The following is a 23,969-nucleotide window of genomic DNA, read 5'->3' as shown; positions in this document are numbered from 1 at the left end:
TAGTGTCTGAAAGTGTTTTGTGGCGTCTTATTTTAGTGTCTGAAAGTGCTTTGTGGCGCCTTATTTTAGTGTCGGAAAGTGCTTTGTGGAGCAAAATATTGGCGTATCAGTGAACATGCTTTTTTATGTCGCATTGTGCAGTGTGAATGTGTTTGCTGCGCCGCAGCTAAGCGTAACAAGATGCGTACGTGAGATTTAGCAAAACAAGTTTGGTTTCCAGCAGCAGCCCGATGACTTAACCCGGTATAACACGAAACAGGTTACGAAAACCAGCGTATCGTGTCAACGTTGTGAAGTTCAAAACACTGGGTTGCAAATTGCGGCAGGCGGAACAAGAAAAACAGTTGGTTATACAGACGTTTAGAGCAGATACAGTCGAATCTGTCTTGACAACCCCCTCTCAGTAACGACCACCTGCCTACAACGACCACCCCATAGGATCCCTGATGAGTTATTGCCCAATGTCATTCACCTCTAGCTCTCCATAACGACCACCTGTATAAAACGAACACTTGTTTTCTCGTGGGTGGTCCTTTTCGACAGGTTCGACTGTAGCTTGCCTTTCCGCTGTAAAATTGCCAGCCCACATCTTCTCTCGAACAACTTCAACAAGATAACAAGAGATCATTTCGGAGTGTGTAGGTGGTATAAAATAGACGCCCGCTGTCGCTGTCGCTCTTTCTATCTCTAGTCTGTCTGTCAGTTGGTCTGTCTGTCAGTTGGTCTGTCTGTCTGTCTGTCTGTCTGAGTGTTGAAATGGAGAGAGACAGACAGACAAACAGACAGACAGAAGCAGAGACATAGCAACAGAGAGCGAATGAGAGAGAGAGCGGGGGTGAGGGGGGGGGGGGGGCGGTAAACAGAGACAGAGTAGACTCGTAGATTTCCTCAGCTTCCTCAACTGTCAAACAGACATAGACTAAAAGCTCTACAAGATAGTAAGGAAGTTTTCATTCGATTGGGATCATCACTAATAACACACTATCATTAGTATCACATAGGATGCCACAGTAACAAAATAAAGATAGTGAAACGGCAATCGAATTTGGACAAGTACCCATGATATGTCAATCAATCTGTAAGGTTCATGTGGCTCGCCGAGACTAGTTTTGTGCCAGACTGAATACACAAAACCTCGTCCCGGCTGTCCTGGACACTGGTGGATCACACACGCACGTGACCAAGCATAGTCGGCTTCCGGGCTACGTGACACCACGGCGGCGACGGACATATTTGGGTCAATAGTATGCATACAGGCATGGACAATTCTAGAAAGTCTTGAGTTGTGCGGAGGAGAAAGGCTTCGGCCAGTTGTTTTGGAATGGAGAGGTGTTTCCAAAACAACTGAGCAAATTGTGCACCAGAGTCGATTTTGCAATTTGAAATTTGAAGGCTTGCTCTCCATCCACCGGAATACTTGTTTGTGTGTGTGCGTGTGCACGGTGTTGCGGCGGGGGGGGGGGGGGGTTGGGGGAGGGGAGGAGGTGTTAGGGGGAGGACAATAAGGTAACTACGAGCTTTTAAGTACACTTCTGGTAGACGTCTAGACAAGAGGGCGTGCATCGAGAAAATATATGAATGAGAATCAGAATGACATTTTGTATTGTATCCGTGGACGGCAGATGATGCCAGCCACCACCGTCGTCCACCCACTTACTTCCTCTCCTACCCCAAGCCCCCGACCCACCCTCGGCCATGTCACTACTACCTTGCTGGTTCTATCGCACCTCACCATGCTAAATTTCTATTTTTGTCCCCAGAATAAGAATCTACCTCACCAAGTAAAGTAATCTAGTGAAGTAGCTTGTGCCACCAGACACAAAACACCTCTGACAATGTCGTACGGAAAAAAACCATTTCAATGATCGCTTCGCAAGCCTGTGGAGATGTTTTTCCTTCCAACACACGAGGACCACGAACGAAGCAAACACAGGAGAAAAGACTCAACTCAATGCCAATGCAGGGGCAGATCCAGGGGGGGTTCTGGGGTTCCTGGACCCCCCCCCCCCCCCCCCAGCCTAAAAAACAAAAAATGAAAATAAAGAAAAACTGATGCTCATCAAATTGCACCAGATTGCTCCAGTTTCCTTGATTTTCATCAAAATGTTCCCTTAATAAAAGAAGTTTGGAAACCCCCCCTTGAAAAGGATGTGATACGCCCCTGCAATGCAATGGTTCACAAACTAAAAACCCTCTGTCAGTTCACAACTCCCAAAATAAAAAGAAAGAGGAGAAACTGGAGAGATGTCCACCAGAAAGCGTTCAACTGGGTTGGACCCAAGCACGGGGTCGAACATGTTTCTTCTTCTTCTTCTTCTTCTTCTTGTCGTTCGCTGTTAGATCGTCAGTCCGGACTGCAGGGCGAAACGTGCTGTCCTCTCCAAGTCCTCTCCAAGTCCTCTCTGGGGCCGTATAGCTTCTTTTATATTTCTTCTTCTTGTTTAAATAGAGATTTGTTTGAGATTTCAAGCTTACGAACCAGTGGTTGGGTCCCACCCAGTTGAGCGCTTCCTCGTGGATACCACCCCAGGAAACCGGAAAAGAGTGATTCTGACGGCGAAGTAACAAGGCTGACAACAGAAACCCCTTGAAGGACAAAACCTAGCGAAACACGCATGTCATTAAAACGTGTATTTGTTGTTGTTCATTTCCAGGGCTTCGCAAACTTGTTGCGGCTTTGTGTTTTTTTTGTGTGTGTGTGCTTAGTTTGCCTTTGTTTTGCATTTCGCTGAAGTGCGTTCGAAGATTTTTGTTAGCCTTACTTTCTCTGTTGTTGTTGTGGTTGTTGTTGTTGTTGTTGTTGTTTTAAACATGAAGTGCTGAACTGAAATATTATCGTTAGAAGGACGCTCGTAATTTCTCAGTTGCGAATGTTGTTGCTGTCGTTGTTGTTGTTGTTGTTGTTGTTGTTGTTGTTGTTGTTGTTGTTGTTGTTGTTGTTGTTGTTGTTGTTGTTGTTTTTCCTGTTGTTGTTGTTGTTAGTGTTGTTGTTTTTGTTGTTGTTGATGTTGTTGTTGTTGTTGTCGCTGCTGGGGTGGTTGATGTTGCTACAGCTGCTGTTGCTATGTAAGTTCAGTCCATGGAGCTCTCATAATTCAATCATATGACCGTGTAGGACGTTTTATTCAGTGTGTACTAAATTGCATCAAAGCTGGTTCAAACAGGCAGTTTAGTTCTAAAGGGCTATGAACGTAACCCGCTGTTCACGACCGTAGGTAATGCATAGATTGTTGCGACAGCTTGCGTTTAGCCAAGTCCGTCATTTCATCAAAATAGTGTATGTAAAACATTACAGAAACATTCGAAACTTGTTTGTGCACAGCGTGGTCCTTACACGGCAAAGTTCCAACTTCCCCTCTATTTGACAGCATACAATCAGTACATGCTGAAACAAGAAGAAGCGCAAGAAAAGAAAACAGATGAACAGATTATTTTCTTAGCCTCTTTCTGACGGACAAAAGGACACTGAGTGAATCCAGCACGCCCTCCCCTATCCTCCGGGGAAGGAAAATGGTTTTGCAAAACGATGGGCTATATCCAGTTCCGCATGTATTTTTGGCTTGATAAGACGCTATATTATATGCTGACCTCAATTATACATTCTTCTCGTCTAATACAGACTAACACGCAATGCAATTCTGCAGAGAAAGAGAGAAAGTGAGAGAGATAGAGAGAGAGAGAGAGTGTGTGTGTGTGTGTGTGTGTGTGTGTGCGTGTGTGTGAGTGTGTGTGTGTGAGTGTGTGTGTGTGTGTGTGTGTGTGAGTGTGTGTGTGTGTGTGTGTGCGCCCGTGCATGTGTGTGTGTGTGCGTGCGTTTGTGTGCGTGTTTTCTTGCGTGAAGGACGGGGGTAGGCGGAAGGGGGATAAGGGGGGGGGGGGGGGCTCACTGGGAGAGAATGATGACGAAAAGGGGATTCGGATTACTGACTCGGTATCTGCAATCTAGCTGCCCCCTTGATCCAACACTGCTAAAAATAGCAATCTTGACCTTCCAGGCTGTTTGGAACAAAACTCTGTCTGGAGACAAACCGGACAGACGGAAACAAATCCAATCACGTTTCCTATCGAATCCACTCACGATTTTTTCCGAATTCGATCACGATTTCTGTGGAATCAAATCACGAATTCTTTTTTATAACACAATTTCCATCTTGCAAACTCAAAGTGCAAGTGATATACGTACGTGCTTACACAGAAAGACCGTCGTTGTTGTTGTTGTTGTTGTTGTTGTTGTTGTTGTTGTTGTTGTTGTTGTTGTTGTTGTTGTTGTTGTTGTTGTTGTTCGTAAAAACCAATCTGTTTCTACTCCAACCACCAGTTGTTGTTGTTGGTTTTTGGGTGTTTTTTTATGCACGTATTCTTTATTTCGACGACCACAGTCATTATTTCTAGCGGTATATGATGCTGCAAAAGTATTTATGATTGAATTGTTTGTACAAACAAATTCGTATAATCACTATTGATCCCATCTTTTCAACACGCTTCGTTCAGGCACAATCAATAAACATTTTGAAGGCACAGTGCAGCTCACAGCCTTCGTTTTGCGTTTTTGTTGCAGCTGAGTGCATTTACAGTTCAAAAATCCTCCTATGGTAGTAAAACAAACCCAAAACTACCCAACGACGACATCTGTGAAGCTCGACAGTTTCTTGTTCACGCGAGTGCATAAATTAACCTAGTTATTACGTGGTGTTTGGTCGGAGTTCGATTCAACTGAGTGATTCCGGCCTCCATTTTGTTTTACACAAACTCATGATGACGTCTGACATAGTTTGCTAGTGACGTGTCTTTTTGTGCATGATGTGGTGATCTACCTGATCTAAATTTAGATCCAAAAATAGGCCAAGACCAGCCGGGTCCGAGTACGAAATTAATTCGTAAATAAATCGCAGTTCTTGACTCTTTGGGTGCAAGTCAATAAAACTTGGTAGTTCTTCAAACGGATAGCTGCCTGAGGTATGACTAAAAGCCCCAGGGTCTCTGTGCACCTGGATTTGACAAGTTCAGTGCCTTTAAATCTATTTGTTAAATTTTTTAATTTATTCTTACTCTCTTTTTGTGGAGTTTTTTTATATATTTTTTTTGTACATGTAAGGACAACACATAAACAAGGGGACACAATCATAAAATAGAACACACTTGGACAATTACAACACATAGGGGGGTGTGATCAGGGCTTGGAAATCGCAGTATCGAAAATATGTTAAAACAAGTCGCGTAAGGCGAAAATACAATATTTAGTCAAGTAGCTGTCGAACTCACAGAATGAAACTGAACGCAACGCAACGCAGCAAGACCGTATACTCGTAGCATCGTCACTCCACCGCCCGTGGCAAAGGCAGTGCCCGTGGAATTGACAAGAAGAGCGGGGTATTCGTTGCGCGGAGAAGGATAGCACGCTTTTCTGCACCTCTCTCTTCATATCTATATGTTTTTGGAATCAGGAACCGACAAGGAATAAGATGAAAGTGTTTTTAAATTGATTTCGAAAAAAAAATTTTGATAATAATTTTTATATATTTAATTTTCAGAGCTTGATTTTAATCCAAATATAACATATTTATATGTTTTTGGAATCAGCAAATGATGGAGAATAAGATAAACGTAAATTTGGATCGTTTTATAATTTTTTATTTTTTTTTACAATTTTCAGATTTTTAATGACTAAAGTCATTAATTAATTTTTAAGCCACCTCAACTTTCACGAAAAGCCGGATATGACGTCATCAAAGACATTTATCAAAAAAATGAAAAAAACGTTCGGGGATTTCATACCCAGGAACTCTCATGTCAAATTTCATAAAGATCGGTCCAGTAGTTTAGTCTGAATCGCTCTACACACACACACACACAGACAGACAGACAGACAGACACACGCACATACACCACGACCCTCGTTTCGATTCCCCCTCGATGTTAAAATATTTAGTCAAAACTTGACTAAATATAAAAACCAGTTTTAAATGTTTAAAAGGGTAGTGTTTCACTCGTTGGACCAACCACGTTAGCCTGGGTCAAACATATGACTGCATACGTGTACATCTTGCAGAAAATGCCTCCTTGTACAGATGTAGTTCAAACAAAACTTAAATGATAAACAGAAAATATTAAACATTCCGGCCATCTTTCATTCCTGTCTTGAAATAAAGGGTGTAAAGACGAAACCTGAGAATACACCGAATGAAACCACATGGAGTGTTAGACGGCTGTTTGTGGTACACACGTTTAGCAAAGAAACATGGCCTCTTGAAAGGCAGAACCCAAACAAGTCGCGTAAGGCGAAAATACAATATTTAGTCAAGTAGCTGTCGAACTCACAGAATGAAACTGAACGCAACGCAACGCAGCAAGACCGTATACTCGTAGCATCGTCACGAAAAGCCGGATATGACGTCATCAAAGACATTTATCAAAAAAATGAAAAAAACGTTCGGGGATTTCATACCCAGGAACTCTCATGTCAAATTTCATAAAGATCGGTCCAGTAGTTTAGTCTGAATCGCTCTACACACACACACACACACACAGACAGACAGACGCACATACACCACGACCCTCGTTTCGATTCCCCCTCGATGTTAAAATATTTAGTCAAAACTTGACTAAATATAAAAAGCAACCTCTAGTCACCCCAAATTAAACAGGGCTTCCACAAAAGACGATGTTCGGAACTAACTCCGTCAGGATTTTCAGCGGTCTAATAGAGTAACATCCCCTTTTACAATGACAAGCTTTTCATGACGAGGCGAAGCATGTGCCAAGCTTCCAAACGGCTTTATCCTGCGATCGGGACGAACAACTTACTCTAACAAACCTGCACTGGACCTTTTGCCAAGTAGCTTCGTGTAAAAATGTTTGACAAAGTCAAAGATTTCATTCAATAAATTAAATACTGCTGCTGCTGCAGCTGCTGCTGCTGCTGCTACTGCAATCACCTGGCAGACGGAACTACAAAAATGCAGCCAACATTCACCGAGAAATTAACAGGGGTGCCTAAATTATCATTTCCAATGATGAACTCAAACCTGCCTTTGAATATTAACCAAGTAGCTTCATGAAAAAATGAATACCCTACGTCCCAAATGTTTTGCTGTGCATACGGCTACATTAAGCATAACCGTCTGTAGGATTAATGCTTTGCAAACTTTAGCTCAAAAGTCCATTAACAGCGTGAAAAAGACATTTCAAGGGATAGTAGGGTTAAGTGTAAAGTGTGTGATTTGCAACGCTTACGTCACATGTAGACAAAACTATCAAATTCAGGCAACCGTCATCGAGAAATTAACAGGGATTCCCGAATTACCCTTTCCAGTGACTCGTAAAACGAAAGAACTCAAACCTGCCTTTGACCAATAGCCAAGGAGCTTCGCGGGAAAATGATTAGCCTAGGTCACCGATGTTTTGCCGCTGCTCAAGGAAACACAAAGTATAATCGTCTGACTAAGATATCTTCTTCATAATTATTTGTTTGTTTCGTTTGTTTGTTTGTTTGTTTAACGCCCAGCCGACCACGAAGGGCCATATCAGGGCGGTGCTGCTTTGACATATAACGTGCGCCACACACAAGACAGAAGTCGCAGCACAGGCTTCATGTCTCACCCAGTCACATTATTCTGACACCGGACCAACCAGTCCTAGCACTAACCCCATAATGCCAGACGCCAGGCGGAGCAGCCACTAGATTGCCAATTTTAAAGTCTTAGGTATGACCCGGCCGGGGTTCGAACCCACGACCTCCCGATCACGGGGCGGACGCCTTACCACTAGGCCAACCGTGCCGGTTTCATAATTATTAGGTCCAAATGTCGATATACATCGTGATAAAAGATCATTATTGCAAGTGAGTGTAAAGTTAATGTTTTGCAACGCTTACATCACGTTTAGACAGGACTACAACAAATTATCCACTAGTCGCTATATATATAAACAGGGGTGCCGCCCAAATTACCTTTTTCAATTATTCGTGAAATTAAAGGCACAGTAAGCCTCCCGTAAACCATCACAGATACGGTCAGGCTTTTACACACAGTACAAACACCCTTTCATTTAAACACTCACCGATTGAGAACATCCTAGGTGCCCTCCGTAAAGAGCAAACAATTTTCAAAGAATTTATTTTTGCGTGGTTTATCTTACCCCTGAGCCATCGTGAATCCGTGTGATCCAGTTTCCCTTTTTCACAATGTAGTCGTCAGTTAGTCATTTAAATGCGACTCGATGTGAGATTATCTACAATAGCACGTTTTTATGCACGAAACAAACGGCTGTGGTTCACAAGAACTCTAGCGATGGCTTTTGACTGTTGAGAGGAACGGCGATATGCTGCATAAACCGTCGTCTGCTACGACCCTTGCGTGACCCTGCTTCCGGGCTTTTCTTTTTTCAAACTTTCACAACTTCGAATTGCACTGATCTTGTCTTGATGAAAAAAGAATTCTTTTATGATTAAAGAATGTTTGTGTAACAAGCTAGATTTTAAAAGTTAGGTCTAACGCAAAAACGCACCACGGTCCAAAAACATTCTGATAATCATCGAGCCACGGCTATCACCAGTTTAAGGGAAGTAACTCATTTTAACCTAAGTTCAGGATGGGTCCAAAAAGTTTGAGACAATTTGCAAAATTAATTCTTTAAAAATTGCTCGCTCTTTACGTAGGGCACCTAGGATGTTCCCGTTTGGTGAGCGTTCAAATGGAAGGGTGTTTGTTCTGTGTGTAAAAGCCTGACAGTATCTGTGATGGTTTACGGGAGGCTTACTTTTTTCTTTTTTTTTCAAATAAATAACAACAATTAACAATATCTCATACAATGAATTAAATACAACTTATCGAGTACAACAAGCTAACTTTTTTAACGTTTTGTTCTTCGAACACTCACACAAAAATGCTTCTTATCTGTAACTGCCTATTAAAAATACTTTCCAACGGTAAAAACGAATTTGTTTTTTTATATATACTAACGCACATCTTTCCGATTAAGATAATGTGGTTCAATTTATACATAGTTGCCTTTTTCACCATTACAAAATGCATACCAAATAAAACATCACTAACTTTCAAAACAATCTTAATTTCTAAAGTACGAAAAATAAATTCTTCAATAAACTTCCAGAATTTGTATACAACCGGGCATTCAAAAAAGAAGTGTTCAATGAAATCAGTTACATCACAACAGTAATTACATTTATTAGTTTCCGTTACTTTCATTTTACACAGGAGAATGTTGGTCGGATAAATGTTGTGCATAATTTTCCAGTGTAAAACTCTTAATCTAGTCTCTTGTGTTGACTGATAGGCAACTATCCAAGATCGTTCATCAATTTCTAAATTAAACTTTCTCTTCCAAAATCCTCCGGAACATGGTACATCGGTTTTCATATTAATAATCTCTTTCCTATATTCTCTGGCACTTAACACATTTTTGCCGTTAAACAGTGGTAAGGTAATACAAACATCATCAGTCATATTTACAACATTTTTCCTCATAAATAATGACACAGCAGCTTTGTAAAAGCTGCTGTGTCAAAAGCTACAGGAGGCTTACTGTCCGGTCGTGATTTCCGGAATATTCATAACAGCCGTCCAGCACCAAAACGAGGCGCCATTGTTGTAAAGGGCCAAGTCCACGAAAATAAATTCTTTGAAAATTTCTCACGCTCGACAGAAAGCAGCCAGGATGTTCCCGTTCGGTGAGCGTTTAAAGGCCAACATCCAAAAGAATTTTTCTCCTGGAGCGACCTAAACTTGAACCCGTCGCTATTCTTGCATGTCTGTTTTCTTCGTGCTGCACGCAAAAATCGAGCGACTTCCTTGCCGCGTGGATTGACGAAGCTATTTTATTCTCGTGACTGAAAACACTGCAGTGCGTGCAGTTTTTGACGAGCCGCAGGAGCGGCGACTCATATGGTCTCGGCTCGAAAGCTGTCTGTGGAGGCTGCGTGCTATAATTAGCTGACCTGCTGCGCGAGCAGTCACTGCAGAGTTTTGAGATAACTTTGTAACACGTTTTATTTTATGCTCCTCAAGAATACAACTTTGGGCAACGTGCCACGTAAAATTACACGCAGCAAGGATTCAGTAGGTACCAAACATGCCTTGGTCAGAAGTAGAATGTAAATGAATCTTTATAAAGAAGTAGGCTACTTCAAACGACAGCCACAGCCACGGTTGGGTTCACGGCATCAAACCGATGCGACTCTCCGTCATATCATACACGTAATCTCAAATAGATTACTAATAAACATGTAAACTACATGTATACGTCTATCGTCGGACATAAGAAAGGAGAGCTTCCCCCGGGCCTGTGCATGTGTTGTTCGTTGTGCGTGTGTAAATGTACACAACAAACTGACGACAAAACTGAGACAGACCTCTTTCGCTTCAGTCTTGCAGAATTTAAAGACGAATACAGGTAAAGCGTGCATTATACTAACTGTTTGGTAAAAGTATCAAACGTTTCTTTTTATAAATAAGTGGCAGGCTTACAGGAATACAAAGAGGCGCAAGTTGAAAGTAATGGATATATCTCTGGAAGATGCCATCAGTCCAAGTTGTCAAATGAAATCAAAGATGACAGAAACAGAAGTTTTCCATACAAATGTTGGTGTTTCAAAGGAAGTTGGCATTCTTTCAGATAATGATATAGACGAGGTGGCTGTTTGTTATGAAGTTTCAACAAGCCAACATTCAAATGATTTTACTTCATCTACAGATTTTTTAAATTCAGGACTTTATAACTGTCATTATGAACTTGGAATCATAGAGAGACCGTCTTTCCATTGTCATTCATGCCATAGATTTTTGTTTCAGAATCAATGTTTCACATGGCGTTCACAAGAGAGCATGCGAAGTTTCCGACAGTCTTTAGGATTTGTAAAAAAAAAGGCCGTGTTTTGCTGTACATGCAAAAACTACCTGTCAAAAGGGAAAGTGCCTAACAGATTGCAACAACATTCCTATTTTAAGCTCAGCCACACGCCGACATGGAAGTTCAATGGTACTTTCAAACTTTTTCTTCTCTTCGTCGTATTTGATTTCTTTCTATTTCATAAGTCGAGTGCATATGATTTCGGCTCGTGTTCATCGTGAGATGGACTTAGTTTCTTGTATTCTGTGGGTTCGACAGATTAACTAAATGTTGTAATTTCGCCTTACGCGACTTGTTCTCTCTCTGTTGGCAGCGTGTAATGCAGCTGGTTAGAAATTAGAGTATTATTTTGCAAAGTGTGTACCAAAAGTTTGTCATGAGCTGCTTTAGGTTTGGGGTGTGGGTTGGTTTGATATTTCCTCCTTGCAGATCAAATCTGTATTCATTTTTGATGTTGTGTCTTATTTTGTGAAAGGAAACATGCAGACTGACTGAACGCATATATATAATTATGTAACTCATAAACACATGGGTGTAGTTATGTTCAAGAACACACACACACACACACAAACACTCACACACACACACATACACACACATACACCTACACCTACACACACACACACACACACACACACACAACTGTGTAGATGTATCGTACACATGATATATTAAATTGAAGTTCACGAAGAAATCGTTTTATTTCTGTGTCATTCAACATCTATCAGACAAATTGAAACTGGTACAAATATTCATGTTTTATGTTTTATGTGTGTCGTCCTATACAATTGTTGTTATAATCGTTTACAGGCAGACAGGGTGTGCCGAAGAAAAATTTCCATTTTTATGTAATATTTTAATGGACAATAAAGTGCTGTTATTGTTATTGTTATTGTTCAATAATGTTGCGATGTGGAAATGGACATGATATATCGCAAAAGATAGACAACGGCAAGATCATTCAAGTATGTACATGCTTGTTGATGTCTACTTAGGCGATGCTCAGAACACTTGTTAGATCTTCCGAGATTAAAAAATGACGATGATCTGTAAACAAACCAGGACAAGGAAAGAAAGACAAAACGTATTTGAAAACAAATCATACTATACAGATTGACAAACTGAAACTTCGAACTCTGTTGATATTTCACGGGAGATGAGGTATGGTGCAAACGTATATAATTATACTGACTACATTTTGTTACGTACTCATCAACAACAACAAAAACCGATATAACCAAAGGCACACACACACACACACACACACACACACACACACACACACACACTTTGCTGGTTTGCTGATCAATGTCACAGGAAACGAATGAACAACAGAAAGCGTGATGAATTCCTGGCCAGAAATCAGTCACAAAGACCTGAAAGTCTGCTGAATGGAACTGGTAAATGTACACATTTGAACTGCTGTCAAAATTACTATGTAATACGATATTCGGGTTTTAAAATTGGTAGCAAATTACAACCAATAATGATGTTTTTTGCTTCGGCATTGAAGCAATGTTCACTATTTACTAACAAAATAATGACAAAATAAACACAAAACCAAATCAGTGAGGCAGAGGGGACAAAAAGCCGAGCGGGTGTGTGTGTGTGCGTGTGTGTGTGTGTGTGTGCTAGTGTGTGCCTGTGTGTGTGTGAGTGTGTGTGTGTGCCAGTGTGTGTATGTGTATGTGTGTGTGTGTGTGTGTGCGCGTGTGTGTAGAGCGATTGAGACCAAACTACTGGACCGATCTGTCGAACCCACAGAATACAACTGCACGCACTGCAGTGTTTTCAGTCACGAGAATAAAACAGCTTCGTCAATCCACGCGGCAAGGAAGTCGCGCAATTTTTGCGTGCAACACGAAGTAAACAGACATGCAAGAAGAGCGACGGGTTCAAGTTTAGGTCGCTCCAGGAGAAAAATTCTTTTGGATGTTGGCCTTTAAATGGAAGTATGCTTGTACTGTATGTAGACGCTCGGGGAGCTCTGTGATGGTTTACGGGAGGCTTACTGTGCCTTTAAGGAGGAACATATATTGGCCAATTACATACCTTCATGGGAAAATGATAACCTACGTCAGAAAGGACTTGCTGTTGATAAGCTGTACTCGCTAGTCTGAGTAATGCTTTCCTGACTTGGGCAGAAATGTCAATGCATCGTGATGAGATATTTCAAAGCCGCATAGAGATGCATGTAAAGCAAGTGGGTTTTTTACGGTTACATCATATTCTGAAGAATCCACGACTTGCAGGACCCCCTGACTCAGCATAATTAACAGACCCAAGGTGAAGGCCATACGGTGTGTGTGTGGGGGGGGGGCAGAACTTCCGGTTAGAAAACACGTGGAAAAATCACGTGGAAACTTGGATTGCTTTGAAAGATTGATCATCACACAGAACCACTGTACACTGTAACCCAGCTACAGCCACTTACTTTGAATTGGAAATGTATTTCCTCAGTGAAACGTCCTCGCATATTATACGCACATGTTAAACCGCGTGGGAAACATGTTTCGCCCTTTCCGATTATTTTTCTCGCAGAGACAGCTACAGATTCCCAGTCACTTTCAGCTTGAAGAATTACGAGAAGCGATTTCGTCTCTTTGTTTAAACCCAAACCAACCAACATATAAACGACATCATATTGATTATATACCTCTTCGGTAAATTCCCAGAAACACAGGGGCTTTAAGCACTCTAAATATGAAAAGACAAGAACGGTAAATGAGAGTAACGCGGAGTCAGTCTCCTGGCACCTCAGGCACTAAAAAAACTTGTGACATGTTCATGACCCAACGACTTTTATCCTATTTGAAAAAGATTCCCTCCTCTCCCGCATATATTATGGCGGCGTCTGGCGCCTGTGTTGTGAAGTGCTGACAGTAAGTTATCAATCTCGCGCACAAGTGTGCGTGCCACAGCCAATCATAATAACACTATAGGATGCGCTCTTGATGAGGCTTGTCTGGTAAATCACCCATTGCACCTAGACACGCGTCCCACTTAGTAGGGACTGGGGATGGGGTGGGATGGGTGGAGGTGAGTGGGGGGTGTGTTGATGCTAATTTTGGTAATGATTGCACTGTATGGTTCGTGCACACACACACACACACACACACACACAAGCACGCACGTGCGCGCGCGCACACACACCAAACTCACACAAGCACGCGCGCACACACACACACACACACACACACACACACACACACACGCACACACACAACCAACAACAACAAAATTAACAACGACAACAACAACTGAACGAAACAAATGAACAAAACAGAAACAGACATCAAAATAACAGCAACACATACATGAAAAAAGAAATATATATATAAAACTATGTCAATCAAGAAGAAAAACAAGAATCATAAAAACGGAATCATCAGCACAACAACAACAACAACAACAACAACAACAACAACAATTCATCAGTAGTAAAACCAATCAATCCACACACACAAAATGTGAAAAAATATACTCACAGTCAAAAGCAAAGAAGGAGTGTTCGCTTCCATCCATAGCAATCAGAACTCTCCGCACTTTTCTGCTGCTACCACTCCCACCATCATTCTCATGTTGCTTTTGATGATGTTCATGATGATGATGTTGATGATGATGATGATCTTTCTCGTCAGCCATTGCGTCTGGAACAAAAGACTTGAGTTTTCACACCTTTCAGATCGTCACACTGTCACACTGTCACACACACTGCCACTCACTAAAAAGGTTGAGGTATTCACACTCTTAATTCGTTCTCTTCACGTCTTCACACTGCAATGCAGTCGATCTCAGATGCTGTCACACTGAAATTGGCTCTTCAACACCGCCACACTGTTACACGCAATCGAAGCGCGCTTCACACTGATTCGATCTCTGATGCTAGCACTACCACTCAAATTTGCTCTATAAGTCTAACGTGGCCACACCTTTACATTTAATCAGAGAGCATCGCAGTCGATCACACTGTAATGTGCTCTTCACTCACAGTCACACTCAGCTGTTATACCGTGCGCAATCAGCTAGCGCGCGCTTCACAGTAAATCTCTGATCAGTGCTGGCACACTCAAATTCGTTCTTACGCTGCCACACCTTTACAGATAATCGGAGAGCGTTGCAGGCGATCAAAAAATTACTTTTTTTCCCCACTGTCACACTGCTATACTCAATTAGCGCTGGCTTCACAGTCGATCTCTGATCATCGGCTAGCAAATTAACTTTGCTCTAACGTTGCCAAAACCTTCTCAGACAATCAGAGAGCGTTGCAGTCGATCAGAAAAATTACTTTTTTTCACACTGTCACACTGGTATACTCTATTGGCGCTCGCTTCACAGTTTATCTCTGATCAGTGCTAGTCTGGCACACTCAAATTCGCTCTTACACTGTCACACCTCCTCAGACAATCAGAGAGCGTTGAAGTCGATCAGAAAAATCACTTTTTCCACACAGTCACACTGCCAGACACAATCAGCGTGCGCTGCAGCAGTGCAATCATCCCTGACACAGTCACACTGAGTAATTTGCCCTGACACTGTCACACTGAGTAATTTGCTCTCACGCTGTCACACTAAAAAGCGCACGTGCAAACTGTCAATCGAACGCTGTTAACCCGCCGACCCGGAAAGAATGCCGCACTTATCTGACTTTTGGACTTGGGCGATCGACTGAATGTGAAATGGAAGCGCCTCAGCCGGCTTCAGACTGATCACAGACGATGATTTGCGAAGCACTAAACACTACAGTGCCCCTTGGGACTCGTGGACATAATAGGCTCGACTGGGTTGCACTGAGAATGACTAGTTTTCCGACAAAGTTGAAGTGACAGAAATGTCCCTTTTGATGTCCCGGCAAATAAAAAGACACTGTGAAGTCCTGATTCAAGGCCGGTGTCACGATTTCATCTTTCGCCTGTGTACATATTTCCCCCTCGATATATACTCAAGACTGAAATGTTGTTTCCTGGTAAAATTAAGAAGTGAAATTATTTTTAGACGAAAAGCATGTCACTGAGTTTCTTGCATGTGAAGAAAATTGGTGGTGAAATGTAGATTTCACCCCCAAAATCGATTTTTTCGAAAACGTGTACCGAGTGGTTACGTCCCTTGAGGAAGAAGGGAAACATTTGAGGATGAATCAAATTTCAAGTTAAATAAAAAAAAAATTGGTTAGACAAATTTGGCCCAATGAATGTAATGTACACAAGGTCGCTTATCAGTACTATCGAAGGGTGTTTTTTGGTTCAGTGTAGAGTTTATACTAGATCAACGAGGCCGAGAATCGAAATACCAACACGGCGAAAGATGAAAACGTCACACCGTGGTGATAGGCTATTTCAGTTTAGACTTACTTAAACAGGTCGATCAATGTCAGTTGCCAAGTAACCACTTGAGATTTAAACTTTGTCCGTTGGGGAAGATTGCAGAAATGTCACCTTTGAATGATGTCCCTGCAAAAAAAACGAATCGCTGTTAATTTCTGATATCAGGGGTGGAATTTCAGTATACGCCGATTGAATCAGATTAATATCAGTTGCATAATATCAAGTTGCGTTAACAATTCAACAAAACATGGAAAACGTACTAATCGAACTTTGCAATGCCGAATAGCGATAACTATTAAGGTAGCAACGGTTGTTGAAATGACACTTGGAAAATAGAAACTGAAAGAGCGAAGCAATGTATATAAACTTCTAAAGTTTCTGATCAGTTCCGAGGAGAGGGCTCCCTAGGATGGCCCCCACATACTGTATTCGACTCCCACCGCACACCTCAGCCAGTACTAGCCCGCTGCGCCGGACCGGCAGAGGTGCAGGCGGCCGAGCCATCAAAACGAGCATTGCAGCGACGACCTTCATGTTGGATCTGTAATGACAATGACAATGACAATGACAATGCTTTATTTAACAAGGGTAATAAAGTATGAGCTGGTCCGACAACGTTAAAGAATGGACGCAGATGAGCTTCCATGACCTCCAACAAAACAGCCAGGAGAAGGGTCTCTGCCTCCTCCCCGGGCTTCATATTTTTGCATGCATGTATTCGTGTTTCCAAGGCCTGAGGCTTTCGCTGTGACCCTGGGATCTTTATCGTGCGCATGCGTGCACACGGGGGTGTTCGGACACCGAGGAGAGTCTGCACAAAGTTGACTCTGGGACACACATCCCGCGCCGAACTTGGAGGTTGAACCCACGCTGATAGTAACAACCGGTTTTAAAGCCAGCGCCTCTACCGACTGGGCAAACTCCTCCCCCCCCCCAATTTGTTGGGGTCAAGAAGTTCCATGGAGGGCGGGGGGTATGGAGTAACACATAGTGTTTTGCTCAGAACATTCCCACCCAAGCAGAGCCGCGCTAGGGGTACGCATTACCGTGAAGCTGGCAGTCAGTGCTACCAAATGTCGTCTGTGTCTACCACTCGGTGGTGACTTAATGTGGGTCTATGTAAGCAGATGCCAGCGCAAGCAATCTGATGCAGAGTCAGGAGGCGGTTTGGTACAAGAGAACCTTAGAGGCCACAGCCTCGGCCGTCTAAGGGATTTGTGTGTCTGGAGGCACATTTGGTTTCTGAGGTTTAAGCGGAGCTGTTGCCTCTGCTCCCAAGTTCCCGTGTCTGGAGACGTTTTTGGTATGGAAGCAAACCTGTAGGTTGGGGCCTCTGCCTTTCAGGATGCCAGGACTACAAAATGTGTGTCTTGGGACACATTTAGCTTAAGATTCCAGAAGTGGATCTGTGCTGTGCTGGGTCTGCTGCAAGCACACTAGAACCAGCTCGCAACAGTTGAGGTGAACAGATTGGTGACCAAGACCATCATCGGTTTCTCTCCTAGTGATGGGTGTGGGCGGAGAAAGTCTCCCAGACTGAGAGTATTCTCCCTTCTGTAGCGGATGAGACAAGACATCTCTTCCTTGAGAGTGTCACAACCTTCAAACATGTGTGTGAGGTGTCCAGTCTTGCCACACTGACAGACTACCTTGTCCCAGTAGATGCGGCTGCTGACCGTGCGCAAGCGACGCAACAGGCTCATGGGTCTCGAGGGGCGGCTGCTGACCGTGCGCAAGCGACGCAACAGGCTCATGGGTCTCGGGGGGAGTGGGAGGTGGTGCCCTTTCCTATAGTTGGGGAGGTGAGACACAGTAAAACCTATATACCGCCTTTTAAGGGGCGGTATAATAACTGGAAAATCAAGCGTCTATAGTAAACCCTCGGACTAAAGAACCCTCGGACTAGTGAACCCTCGGACTAGTGGGACGTTCCCGTTCCGACAGAGCTACTGACGAAAACAATCTGTTTCAAAATGCAAACAACCACAGTTAAAAACAATCACTCACTCCGCCGATCAGACACTCCACTAAACTGACACGGACTCCGAGTGCAAATTTAGCATGCCCAGCCACAAACAGACAACAATAAATGCACAACAATTTTACGGTTTAAGATTTACAACCGAACGAACACAATAAATGTCAAAGCTTCTTCAGTTGCAACTGTGACATGAACACAGTTATGTTGAGACTGCCAATCAGTGTCCGCGGTTTCTCGCTTTATTTCTAGAGGTTTATGTGATGAAAACATGCAGATAATTGCAATCACCACTTTGTTTTACGAATGCTTTATCAAGTTTATCAGAGTTGATTTTGAGTGATGAAAGGAGCAGACAACTTTCACGAGATCGTCGCCTGAGATTGTAGTTATTTTAACACTCTCGTGATATGCGTTTAATGTGTACTGGCCCTAAGACGCACAAGACTTTCTGTCTGGGTGGCCGAGTGGTAAACGCACTTGCCTCGGAAGCGAGAGGTTGCGAGTTCGACCCTGGGTCAGGGCGTTAGCAATTTTCTCCCCCCTTTCCTAACCTAGGTGGTGGGTTCAAGTGCTAGTCTTTCGGATGAGACGAAAAACCGAGGTCCCTTCGTGTACACTACATTGGGGTGTGCACGTTAAAGATCCCACGATTGACAAAAAGGGTCTTTCCTGGCAAAATTGTATAGGCAAATACCCGTGTGACTTGGAATAATAGGCCGTGAAAGGTGAATGCTCGCCCTAATAGGCTTGAGGTTTGCTGGCCGATGTGAATGCGTGATATATTGTGTAAAAAATTCCATCTCACACGGCATAAATAAATCCCTGCGCCTTGAATCCGTGGTTGAGATATGTGCGCGATATAAATTGCATAAAATAAAAAAGTAAAAATACGATATCTTCAACAAACACTATTGTATGTTTATTGAGGTTATCTCGAAGTCACTGTGTCAAGCGTCGTTTATCTTCTCAGCAACAAATCATAGCCTACTGACGTGCTATTGTTTACTAACCTATTGTTTGTAGCCTTTCGTATCCGTCCCTGTAGTTGCACCGTAAACGTTTTTCCACACAAAGTTTCTGTCAGATGGAGTTTTTCTGTCCTCGTCTCAGCCCCAAACACTCAAGCTACTACGGTCAGTCAGTCTCCTCTGACTAAAGTTCAAGTGTTGACAAGTTCTGTTCCCTACTCAACAGAGCCTGACCGACTGAAACCGGCATCAGCTGGCTCTCTGTGTCCTTTATTAGTCCTGTTTTGTCTTCTGTTCTTTACACTCTTTTCTCTTTCCCTTGAGTCATCTGAAAGTCCACACCAACTTTTCTCGCACTAAGCTTACCGTAACACCTCAAACAAACAAACAAAAACTCCACCAGTTTCCCTCGTGGGCACTGACACACACTGTGATAACACACCTGATGAATGGAACACTTCAGGCTCCTTTACGAGTCAGTCTGGCCCGTGTGCTTTGTAGTACAGGTGAAAAGAGGAACATTCCTCTTTTCCTGCAGCTCAGCGCGTGTGGTATAAGGGCAGACGAGCATGGGGCGAGACTGAGGAGAGCAAGGGCAAATCGTATCGTTGTTAGCTTTGGGGGGAAAGCGCATTCGAACGAACAGCCTGCGCGGGTTTCTATTTTTTCTGCGGCCGACAGCGCCGTGAGCCATGCATGGCAAAACGAGGGCAGTAACTGCTGCTGGTGTGAAATGATAAAATAAAGGCCAGTTGACGTCAGCTTTTCTAAATGCAGAGAAAATCGAGTAAGACGGAGTGTTGATACTCGTGTGGATTTCAGAGATCTGAAAATTTGCATCACCGGTTTACTTTCTTTCTGTGGACTGGGTGGCCGAGTGGTAATTAACGCACTTGCGCTCGGAAGCAAGAGGTTGCGAGTTCGACCCTGGGTCAGGGCGTTAGCAATTTTCTCCCCCCTTTCCTAACCTAGGTGGTGGGTTCAAGTGCTAGATAAAAATGTCCACCAAAATACCCGTGTGACTTGGAATAATAGACCGTGAAAAGTAGGATATGCGCCGAAATGGCTGCGATCTGCTGGCCGATGTGAATGCGTGACGTATTGTGTAAAAAAAATTCCATCTCACACGGCATAAATAAATCCCTGCGCCTTGAATATGTGCGCGATATAAATTGCATAAAAATAAAAATAAAAAATAAAAATAAATCCCTGCGCTTTAGAACTGCACCCACGGAATACGCGCGATATAAGCCTCATATTGATTGATTGATTGATGCAACCCCACCATCACCCGCTCCCCCCGCTCCCCCCGCCCCCCCCCCCCCCCCACCCTCCCAATTCCACAGACACTCAGACACGGACACGAAGACGGACACACAGACACGCAGACACTGACACAGGTAAACACACATAGAGGCAGACAGACACCCACACACACCGATAATCACACACACACACACACACACACACGCACGCACGCACGCACACACGCACGCACGCACGCACGCACACACGCACGCCGCACATACACACACACAGACACACACGCACGCACGCGCGCGCACGCACATACAAACACACACACACGCACGCACGCACGCACGCACGTACGTACACACACACACACACACACACACCCAAACGCTGCTCCTTTCGGTTCGGGCTGTATCTCGTAAAAAGTGCAATCTATCCCAACCTTTTTTTTCTTTTTTTTTTTTTTAAATCTCAGTTGCATGGAGGCTGCTTCAACCCTTTCTTTTTTGCCTTTTTATATTTAGTCAAGTTTTGTTTTTGTTTTGTTTTTTGTTGTTGTTGTTGGCGGGGAGCATCCTTCTTCATTGATCTTTTTATTTTTATTTTTAATTTTTTTAATTTTTAAAGTAATGTTTTTACTGTAACATTAACATTACTATATCTAAATGTATTTTAAACAACTTTTCTATATAACAATTCCCTCTCAAAAATGCATACAATATCCAGAGGGAAATCATATCTATAAATACCAACACACATTTTGGCTATCACAATCAAATAATTCACATAACTTATTAGTGCCTTGGAACTTTGTGAATTTTCAAATACGCCCAAAAAAACTTCCTTTACGGTAATTTTAATAATCATATTATATTTACAGTTCACTTTATCCTCAACGCATTTCCAAATGGACATAATTTTCGGGCAAAAGTAAAAAAATGTTCAATATAATCAATTTTGTTCTCACAGTAAGTACAGCAATTACTCTCAGAAATGCCTATTTTATACAATAAAATATTTGTGGGGTAAATATTGTGCAATATTTTCCAATGCAACATTCGCAATCTTGTTTCAGTGGTTACTTTGTTTACCATTAACCATTGCTCTTTTCCCGGCCTGAAATCAAATTTATGTTCCCAAAATTTAACTACAACCGGCTCCACATATTTTTCCTTTATAATTAATTTGCGAAATTGACAAGGCTTACTCAGGTTCTTTAAATCGTTGAATCCACATACATTTCCATTTGCAGAGCGTAGTGTTGCTGCTTTAACTGCTGTACAAATCACCCTATATTCAAAGAATCTTGTGGGCTTACATCCAACCTTCTGCTGCATAATATTAAAGGGCAAAAACTCATTATCAACATATACATCCTTTACTCGACAAACGACTGCTTTAATCCAGTCGCTAAAAACAGGGTTTGGCCGCAATAGATTATATCACTGCTGTTCCATAAACACGTATCACTTAATAACATTTCTCCACCTACTGCTCTCTGAATCATGTCCTTATTTTTCAACCAACAGATTAAAACTTGTTTCCAAAATAAATTTGTAATTAATCCCAATCCTTTAAATTTTGTTACCGTGGTGTTAGATTGGAAACAACACAACCTTTCACCAAGCTTCGAAAACATATGTATCGGTATCTGTTTCCATCTTTCCTGCTTTTCGTTCAATAAATTTGCCGCCCAGGACAACAAACAAGAGGACTGCATATCAATGACATCAATCATTTTTAAACCCCCATCAGGAAACTCTTGACACATCACTTTTCTTTTAACTTTCTCAAATGCCTTAGTGTTTGAAAATCGTTTTTTCCAAATAAATCTGTAAAACATAGTATTTATCTCAGTCAATACCTTTTCGGGTATTACCAGTGCTTGCAACGGATAAATAATCTGCGATAACAAAAGAGATTTCACTATGCATATTTTCCCCATGATACTACAATTTCGTTTAAACCATTTTACAATGTTGCGTCGTATATTTTCAATACGGCTTGTCCAGTTTTCTTCAATCTCAGAGACCGATGTCGATGAGGAGCTACTGAAATAAATTCCCAAAATCTTCACTTTTGTAGTCCACCTTAACCCGCACTCATTTTCATTACCATATTTATTACTGCCCAAGGCCATGATTTCAGTTTTTTGTCTATTCATTGCCAAACCAGAGAATTTGGAAAAATAGGTAACAAGGGTTAATGCGTTTTTTAACTCATCCATATCGTTCAGAAATAGGGTCACATCATCAGCATATAATAATATCTTAAAGAACATATCATAATTATCATTAGTTTCTTTCGGCAGAGGCAGACCCTTAATTGAACCATCATTTCGAATTTTCAAGGCCAACAATTCTAATGCAAGGATGAAGGCCATCGGTGAAAAAGAACAGCCCTGTCTGATACCTGCGTTCAATTCAATACATTCCGATAACCAGCCCATAAAATTGATACAACTTTCCGATTTATACAATAGAATCTCTACCCATCTTACAAAGACGGCACCAAAATTAAATCGTTTAAATGCATACACAATATACTTTTTGGAAATCGTGTCAAATGCAGCTTTATAGTCCAGTGCTACAAGGAACCCAGGTTTATTATATTCGTTTACATACGACACTAAATCGTCTATTTGCCGGATCGCTGAACTAATGGTTCGACCCTTCAAAAAACCATACTGATCTTCACCGATAATATCTAAAATAACTTTAGATAGGCGAACTGAAAGAGTCTTCGCCAATCTTTCCCAACCCTGTTTGCGATTGATGTTCTTTGCAATAGTCGCCTTCTATAGCTACATGCTACGAATGGCAAACATCCTTCCGTACCCAACGCAAAACTAATCACTCTTGGCCTTTGCTTTGATTGCAATGGTTATTATATCTTCAGCAGGTGAGAAGTTAGAATATTAGCAGTCGTAGTGTTGATGGTGGTTGTAGTAGTAATAGTGGGCTGTCGTAGTAGTGGAGGTTGTAGTAGAAGCAGCACGTGTTGTTGTTGTTGTTGATGGTGATGTTGCTGCTGCTGCTGCTGTGGTTGTTGTTGTTTTGGTTTTTGTTGTTGCTGTTGTTGTCATTTTGTGTTTTGCTTTGTTTTTTGTTGCTGCTGCTGCTGCTGTCTGTTAATCACAAACTGAGAGCTTTTACAGTGTAATCAAAATCTTCGCATGGCTTTGTGCTATTCTTTCTTATAACACTTTATTGTCAACCATTGCGGTTGACAACCGACAACTTTTCCCCCGAATCAGTTAATCAGAGTGGGACATTTGTTTACAACAACGATTGACAAAACCAAGAATGCAAAATCTGAGTGTGACAGGGGAGGCTACCGCTCCTTTCACAGCAGACTCTGCACCCGAGTTGTTGGCCTTTAAGTCAACACCGGTGGATTGTGGAATTCTGTTTGTGATGGGGTCTGGTGGTTTCCGATTGTCTGCATGTTCATGGAAACCTTCGGGTTTGCATAACAGTTTTTATAGAGCTAAGAAATTAGCCCTAACATTTTCAATCCTGTTTGATGATTGCACTTCGCCTCCCGAGGTGATCGTAGTGTTACGGCACTCGGTTA

General features: G+C 42.2%; 1 protein-coding gene across 6 annotated transcripts in view; it reads right to left on the bottom strand.

Annotated features, from left to right (window-relative positions):
* Positions 1-19,827, bottom strand: part of LOC138964407 (universal stress protein YxiE-like) — a 71,197-nt gene extending 51,370 nt beyond the window's left edge. Inside the window, exons 1-3 of one of the 6 annotated variants that reach the window (XM_070336350.1) lie at positions 19,182-19,827; positions 16,218-16,316; positions 14,355-14,516 (exon numbers count right to left, since the gene is read on the bottom strand). In XM_070336350.1, the coding sequence (XP_070192451.1) occupies positions 14,355-14,511 (157 nt within the window). In that variant the 5' untranslated portion in view covers positions 14,512-14,516; positions 16,218-16,316; positions 19,182-19,827. Of the gene's footprint in view, positions 1-14,354; positions 14,517-16,217; positions 16,317-18,197; positions 18,305-19,181 lie in introns of those variants that run through there. The other 5 variants (XM_070336351.1, XM_070336355.1, XM_070336352.1 and 2 more) reach the window with 5 other exon arrangements.
* Positions 19,828-23,969: the final 4,142 nt, after the last annotated feature.

This window comes from Littorina saxatilis, linkage group LG4, assembly GCF_037325665.1.
Source record: "Littorina saxatilis isolate snail1 linkage group LG4, US_GU_Lsax_2.0, whole genome shotgun sequence".
Lineage (NCBI taxonomy): Eukaryota > Metazoa > Mollusca > Gastropoda > Littorinimorpha > Littorinidae > Littorina > Littorina saxatilis.
This window is presented reverse-complemented; position numbering and strand designations above follow the sequence as displayed.